General features: G+C 53.2%; 1 protein-coding gene across 1 annotated transcript; it reads left to right on the forward strand.

Moving 5' to 3' along the window:
• The first annotated feature begins 986 nt into the window (after positions 1-986).
• Positions 987-6,790, forward strand: FAM3D (FAM3 metabolism regulating signaling molecule D). The gene is made up of 10 exons (XM_048072356.2): positions 987-1,272; positions 2,149-2,206; positions 2,951-3,058; positions 3,253-3,276; positions 3,858-3,981; positions 4,197-4,255; positions 4,467-4,517; positions 5,791-5,875; positions 6,048-6,174; positions 6,369-6,790. Exons 2-10 carry the CDS (start codon positions 2,194-2,196, stop codon positions 6,456-6,458), a joined length of 681 nt encoding a protein of 226 aa, XP_047928313.1. The 5' UTR covers positions 987-1,272; positions 2,149-2,193; the 3' UTR covers positions 6,459-6,790.
• Positions 6,791-7,937: the final 1,147 nt, after the last annotated feature.

Genomic DNA, 7,937 nt, shown 5'->3' on the forward strand with positions numbered 1-7,937 from the left:
TGTTCCCAGAATGGTTTTTAAGCAAATAGGCTTCAGGTTTATTAGACAAATAACTCTGGTTATCACCCACCTTCCTCCGCGGCTCCTTCCCTTTCTCCCTCTCCTGCCGGTGGCTCGGGCAGACAGCAGAACACGGTGTTTTTTTCCAGCACAAGAAGGAGAAGAAAAAAAAAACAAAATCAATCCAAACAATTAAAAGAGAACATAATAGGAATCCCAGGAGAGGGCTGCCCTCTTGTAATGCAATCAGGTTTCATCAATTTCACCACCAAGGGACTTCACCCAATAAATTTTATCTGGGATTAAGGTGAAAATAAATAGCCCAAATAAATAAATGACTTCCCTAAAGTGGTAGTGTTTATCGGTTTATTTTTCCATTTCTCTCCCTCTACAATTAGATCAATACGTGCATAGCAAACGACAAGTTTGGCAAAGCGCTGTGCACCCGGCCAAGTGCCCCTGCACAGGCTGGGACGCAACGGGGACATTTTGCAAAACCAGTGGAGTTTTGCCCCACTTTCTGTGTCCAAATCATGGCCCAGGTCTGAAATGGTCGCCATCTCCGGGCTTTACCCATTGCATTTTTGGGGAGCTCAGCCAGCTCGGAGTGCAACCCAATACCAACTTCGAGGACTTGTGACTCGCAGAGGGGGATTTCAGGGACACGGAGCCATAGGGCTGGGAAGGGATAGGACAAGGTGGCATGGGGAAGGGCTGCGGGTGAAGCTTCCCTCCTGCTACACAGATCGTTTTTGTCCTTGTTTCAGAGGCCGCCCCCAACCCCCTGTGGTGTTACTGCCACCTACCCCAGGGTGCTGGGGAGGTGAAGGGAGGAGCATCCCGCCCGGGGTGCTGCATCCATCCCACCCAGGGAGACACAAGGGGACGAGGCACTGTGGGGGTGAATTGTGTGGCCACAGGCATTTTCCCTGAACACAGGCACTGGGAGGAGACCCAGAGTGGGGCTGGGCAGGAGACAAAACTCTTCTTTCCTTCCTCATGACGCAGGAGCCTGAAAGCAACTTTCAGCCCAGCCCTGCTACAACCCATTGCTTTTTATTTGCCTTTCAAACAGGAAAAGCAACTCTCAGTGTAGCTCTTTTACAGATGCGCTATGCCAAGCCCCGCTAAAAGGCTGCTTCAGCTGGCACCAGCCTCTTAGCTTTGAGCACACAGGTGCTAAGCACACACCAGAAGTTGAGCCTTTGCCTTAGAGCACCGGGACGGTTTCCAGGACAGACGTGCACCACGCCGTGACCCCAAATTTCGAAGGTAGGAGCGGGTCCCCATGGGTGGCGGTGCTGTCCCCTCCATGGGGGATGCGGCAGCAGCAGAGAGGAGGGTGGACTCGGGTGGGAAATGGTTTGTGCTCCCACTGCAACTGCTCCCAATTCACATGGGTGAGGACACTGCACCTTCTGGACAAGGGGCATCATTTCTGCTCAGTTTGGGAATTGCTCCCAAACCATGCTTCTCATCAGCGTTTTTATTCTCATCATTCTCACAGCTGCATCACCATTGCTCCAGCACTGATTTTATAAATTTGAGGGACATAAGTGTCAGCTCATCCAAGGGGAGAGATGTAGGCACAAAACCAGCCCTTGGTACTGTGTGTGGTGGATTTTTTTTCCTTCACTTTCTGATTAAAAGAGAAGATTTTGCTCCTGCAGGTGTCTCTGACCACACAGCCCCAACCTCAGGCTGTCAGTGGCATTTTGCAGTCAGTCACCAGTATCTGAAACTTACCGTGCATCATCCCAGAAGGAAATGCAGCAGGACTGTGATTGCACATACACTACTTGTGCTCTTGCTTTTCAGCAGAATATGAAAGAGTGAGTGAGGGAGGAAATTGCAGTTCAGGAGGCAGTAACGTTGAATGGCAGGGAATAACCCAGAGTATGCAAAACTAAGCCAGTTTATTGACACCACTTGCTCTAATGTGCTGGGACTTTGCAACATCAGGGTGGAACCAAGCGCGTTCCTGACAGGAATTCCTGCATCTGTGGTTTGCTTAGTTACTGATCTTAGTTACTGCTAATACTGCTTATACATGCTAAATATGCCTGACAGAGCAATTAATTTTTCACCGAATATTGGTCTGGTTTTCGTGGATTACAGCCATGCTTCATGGTATTTCTCCTTGCTCAGGGTGAAGTGTGACCTGTGACAGCCCCCTTGCTGCGTTCCCCCACCATGAGGGTGGCAGGTAAGGATGAGGACAGACATTTGCTTTTCTCAGTCCTGTCTTCTACAGCTCTTTATGCTGATTTCTCATTTGCATGGCTCCTTTCAAGCCCAGCTACCCTGACCTTCCCTTCCAGTGTCACAAAAAAAAAAAAAAGGGCCTTTGTATAAGCATCAGGTTTTTACAATATTTGTGTAAATTTCAGCCTGTTGTATTTTTCCCAGTGAAACCCTCTGAGGCTGAGACGAGATGGCTATTGAGAGGTTCCTGCTTCCATAAGAGCCATTCAGCTGCAGTATAAGTGTATTTTTCTACCCTGTTTCCATGCAGGACTGGAACGTTTTGCTCCGATGAGTGTTGCTTTAAAGCCAAATGCCAATCACATTTGTATTAGCAGCTGCTCAGCTGTAGCTAGTGACTAATTGGGGGACAGCAGCTCTCCCAGCGCTGGGAACATAGGAAATATTTGGATTTACATAGCTTTCTCGCTAATTATCAGATTTACTTCAACGCAGAGTTGAGCATTAACAGTGCCTCCCAGTAGAAGGGTAATGCATATCAGAGTATCGCCACTCACTCTGGAGACATTAATTAAGAGATCAGAGTCTTTACAGAGGATGAAAAAAGGAGTGTTAGCTGCCTTCCTGTGACACACGGGTCGCCCCGTGCATGGGGAACCTGGGGACACACGGACTGAGTCCCCACCAGCCCCTGGGGATGCTCCGGCCCCGACCCACTCTCACCATCTCCTCTCCCACCTGGCAGGCATCATCCGGTTCCTGGCACTGTTCGCCACGCTGCTGGGCTGCTGGTTCATCGCACAGACGTACTTTGAGCGCAGCGGCAGGTCCATCAGGCTGCGGAGCTGGCTGGGTGAGGCTGGGAGCGTGCGGGTGGTCCTGGGTCAGGGCTGCGTCCCCCAGCTCCGCTTATCCGGGCACGGAGGGGACAGAGCAGTGGGAACCGGCTCCGGGGTAGCCAGCTCTGGGGATGCTCACAGCCGTGGGGAGAGGGTTTGGAGAGCCAGCAGCTCTTGGGGTGTCTGACTGCTCCTTTGGTGTCCGCAGGTGCCACCGGCAAGCCCAGGAGCAGTGAGTACCGCTCTTGTCTTTGTCTTCATTGCACAACACCGCCCCGGGGCTAAGGGTGATCGTGGAAGCGTGATAGCTGCTCTCGAGGATTCCTCTCTCAAGAGGAATTATTTCCCACCCTCCCAATGCAGAGAAATTTCATTACTGCACATAGCAGCAATGCCTTTGGCAGGCAGAAACACCCCTGGGTCACACGCTGTAGGAAGTGAGTGAGGGCCCCAGGCGGGTATCAAGGCCCCAGGCCCCACCCCAGCTGAGAATGGGGAAACTCAGGGCAGGAAACCCACAAGGGAAAGGCCATGAATAGGTGCCGGTGCCAAGCGCTCCCTGGCACGCACCCTGTGGCGTCTGCCTCGTGCACCCTCTGTTCACACACAGAGCAATGCCCGACCCAGGCTCATCCCATCCCACCCCAAGCCCCATCACTGTAAACCTCAAACACACAGCTGGCCCCAGCCCCAGGACGAGGCTGGCCCGGCCATCACCCCCACAGCACACCCCAACAGCGACCACCATGCCCCAGCGCCAGGCCCTGGGCTGTGGCCGGTGTCTCCCCCCCGCAGCTCTCTCTTCCCTCGCAGGCCAGCAGCTGCCCCGGCACAAGTGCGGGAACCAGCGGAGCTGCCCTACCAACCATTTTGCCTTCAAGATCATCAGCGGCGCCGCAAATGTGGTGGGACCCTCCATCTGCTTCAATGATAAGGTGTAAGCAGCATGCAAGGGGGCAATTTGCAGCCATGGCTTGAACAGAGCAAGCTCGGCCTCTGCCGAGCAGGTTGATGTTTGTGGTTAAACAAAATATGGTTTTCTTTGCTACGGGGCCTGGGGATGTTTCAGTCTGACACATCCCCGTCACAATGCTTTACCAGCACCCCCAGGGCATCCCTGCACTCACTGGTGGTCTCTGCTTTCCTTCCCAGCCTCATGAGCAACGTGAAAAACAACATCGGCAGGGGCCTGAACATCGCCCTGGTGAATGGTGAGTTGCGCAGGAGGCACGGCCAGGGTCCCCTTCATGGCCCGGGAGGGAACAGGGCACCAGGGCTGGTGGCCAGGCAGCGTGTCAGGGTTTCTGGACAGCCAGGTTTAGGGTGTCGTCAACCAACATGTCTGTGCAGGGCTGAGACCCAAGTGAGCTTCTCCAGGAGACTCAAGCTCACTGTGCTCTGTTTTGAATTTCAAACTTTTAGGAACAAGTGGGCAGCTCCTGAAAACAGCCTCCTTCGACATGTACTCCGGAGGTAAGCACAGTGGCTTTGGTGGCTGGCGGCTCACAGCCAAGGCTCATACAGGCACTGCAGCCACCAGCACTTCAGCGACTCTGTTGTGTATTTAGTGATAAAGTCCGATGGACTTTGACCAGCTAGCTTTGGTGGGTGGTGTAAGCATGGCTTCCCCCAGGTCCTTGAGCCTGGACTCCTTGTAATGCACCTACATCTGAGCTGGGCTTCTCGCTCCTTTTCCACAAACGTAAAAGCCTGAAAAACAAAATTCCACTAAACTGAATAAACCGGGGCAATAGACGCCTGAGAGAGGCTGCCTTTTGAATTCACTTACACCAATCCTGACATGTTGTGGCTTTCACCTCCCTTTCGGAGTGCTGGTGCTGGGTAAGCAGCTGCCTGTTCCCTGCCTTGCCCAGGGGGCAGTGACCAGTGCGGGGGCAGGCACGATGCAGGCCCCAGCCCCAGCAAAGCCGGGCACGGGGAGCAGAGCAAAGACCATGTTCCTGCCCTGAAGGCTTCAAACACTTTTCCTACGAGCAAAACATGCCCTGAGCAGGGCAGCACTCACTCACAGCCTGGTTGATAATCCCTCTGTTCTTGCTATCACCGAACCCCAAAGTTATGGCAGGACCCCTCAAAATCCCATGCTTAAGAAAACTAACAAGGTGCTTTTGATTTACCCCTTGCCTTTTGAGCCTTTCCAGGGACCTGTCACCCTTTGTGCTTTTTGGTTGTGAAACCCATACTTAGTAACTCTGGGGTTTTAAGAAGGAACACCAGCACCATGAGATTTCCAGCATACTGTGAGCAAGACCCTGCTGCGAGCGGCGCTCAGGCAGGAGGCAGCAGTCGGCTCCTGTGCCACTAGATGGGGCGTTGGACTCGAGCATCCCGCGCCGCAGATGCAGGATGAGGAATAATTCCTGCAATACAGCCCAAGCTGCTACAATGAGGCAGGCAACTCTGCAGCCCTGCCTGCCCGAGACCCAGGCTAGCTCCTGGTGCTGGGAAGTAAATTCACAATAATGAGGTCTCCCAGCTAGTGAGCAGCATTTAGTAGCAAATTCCTCCTGCGGTTATGTGACAGCAGGAAAGCACCAGGTGCTATAGGAGAGCCCAGCTCTGGCCGGTGGAGCACAAGACAGGGATGCCACATCTAACAGACTACCCCTCCCCATGCCCTCGACCCCAAACCTTGGCTATCCCCAGCACTAACAGCGTATTTGCCACTGACCATGCACATCCCTGCTAAATCCCTTTTCCTTTTCCTAATGCTCCCCTCTTCCAGATGTCACACAACTGGAGACCTTCCTCCAAGAGATCAAGGATGGCACTGTGATACTGGTGGCCACCTACGATGACGCTGCCACAAAGTGAGTTTGTCCTTAGCAGCAATGCCTGGCTGCCCCAAAACCAGCAGCCAGGCTGGAGCTGGGGGTGCTGCTGCCTGCTCCTCTCCTGCAGCCACATGTTGCCAGCAGCAGCATGGGGGCAGGAGGGGAAAGACACCCAGCACCACTCTGATGACTTCTTCCCGTCTCTTAGGATGAATGACAAAACACGGAAACTTTTTTTGGCACTGGGCAGCAGCTACATAAACCATCTGGGCTTTCGGGACAACTGGGTCTTCTTAGGGGCAAAAGGGCTGCAAGGCAAGAGCCCCTTTGAAGAGGTACGTGGCCCTGTCTGCTACCAGCTCTCACCCTCTTTGTAGCACGTCTCACCCACCTTTCTGCAGAAGATGTTGGCCAGCGATGTTATCTGCAAGCTTGCCATGCCCGAAACTTGCCCCATGCCACCAACCTCATCATTTATTTTCTCTCTCATTTTCTCCTCATTTATTTTCTCTCTCATTTGCTCCTGCAGCACATCAAAAACGACCAGAAAACAAATAAATATGATGGCTGGCCTGAGCTGCTGGAGATGGAGGGCTGCGCCCCCAAGAAGCAGGATTAGCGGGGACGCGCCAGTGGCACTCCTGCATGGACCCCAGCAGGGTCCCGTGGGGACACCAGATCCCTGGACTGATTGCAGCCCCCTAGCCCAGCCACACAGCCTGACGGTGGCTGCCCGCTCCCAGGGATCGGCGTTTAGGCGCGGGGACACGGTGCTCAGAGCAGTGCTGTGCAAGCAGCTTCAGCGTGCAAGCAAGCAAACGCCTGGCCAGGCTCCAGCCTAGCTGCCCTAGTCCATGGCCATGGGTCAGTTTGGGGTATTTTATTTCTCTGTCTTCAAACCAAAAACTTTGTGAGAGGTTTTCTAGCTGTTTCTTAAATAATATATATAATTATGAAACACTGTCTTCTCGCTTCTATTTTCAAGCATAATCCAGCCGTTTCCCACAAGCATGGCAACGCCAGGCCCTCTGCCACATGGCACAGGGAGGCTCTGGCCTGGGTAGTTTCCCCCATCCACTGCCAGCCCCCTTCTGTCCCTTGCAGCCACAATAAGGCCAGGCAGCTGCAGGGATGGCTTGCTGCAACACAGGTCAATATATGCAGACCAAAATGTTTCCCAACCCAGCCAGGCAGAGCCCCATGAGCCCCTGTCCGGTGCGGTTCCAGCTAGGATGTGCTGGGGGAGCATCTGTTTCCAACTCCTACCTGGGTTACCCATCATCATGGATACATTTGCATCATAAAAACGATTTCCTTTGTATCCATTTTTTCCACGTTCTCTAAAGCAGACCAGTGGTTTTGCAGACAGCATGGGGGGAACATTTCTGCTGGAGCTGTGTGGTGTGACAAAGGGCTATCGTGGACAGCCTCTTCAGCCCTCAGACAGCGGGGCTTGCCCCAGCACAGCTCCCAACCCGCAGCTCACAGCAGTTACCTGAGCCCACGGGTCACCCCAGGGGGAGCAGGCAGAAATGGGGAGCGCAGGCAGAACAAGGGATGCTGTAAGGATGAAACCTTGGGTCCAAAACCCAGCACCACCATCCCAAATCAGCAAGGCAACAGGTTTTCCCTAAATAAAGAAAAATCCTGAGCAAAACTAAAACAAAACCCCCGAACAACCATCACAGAGGAATTCCCCAATAGCTGTAGTATTTTATCCAAGCTTATCCTCCCGCGCTTTTAACGTGCACCTGACCACGCTGCGGGAAGCCTCCACCATAAATCGATCCCTAAATCTGCTGTAGCAGCAGTGGTTAATCCCAGGCGCTGAATCATCCACACCCGCAGCAGCAGCGAGAAATAACACAACGTAGCAGACACAACAGCCCTCACATCACACAGCCCCGCTGCACTGCCAGCATAAATATGCCAACTATTTTAAGCCCCCTCAAAGGATCTAGATTCGCCTGTAAGCCAAGCTGAAAACAGCCTAAAACCCATAAAGGCTGCTGCAGAGGGTAAAGCAGCACCCAGCATCAGCTATAGCGGAGAAAACAAGCGGCCCCTTTCAGCTTCGGGAAACTCTTCCCGGCCCTTT

The sequence above is a fragment of the Anser cygnoides genome, chromosome 10 (genome assembly GCF_040182565.1).
Source record: "Anser cygnoides isolate HZ-2024a breed goose chromosome 10, Taihu_goose_T2T_genome, whole genome shotgun sequence".
In the NCBI taxonomy this organism is placed as follows: Eukaryota; Metazoa; Chordata; class Aves; order Anseriformes; family Anatidae; genus Anser; species Anser cygnoides.

Bases quoted from the DNA above. Each gene is read 5' to 3' on its own strand.
- FAM3D (XM_048072356.2), top strand. The intron at 3,982-4,196 runs GTAAGCAGCATG...TTTCCTTCCCAG, and splicing joins ATCTGCTTCAATGATAAGGT to CCTCATGAGCAACGTGAAAA. The intron at 5,876-6,047 runs GTGAGTTTGTCC...CCCGTCTCTTAG, and splicing joins TACGATGACGCTGCCACAAA to GATGAATGACAAAACACGGA.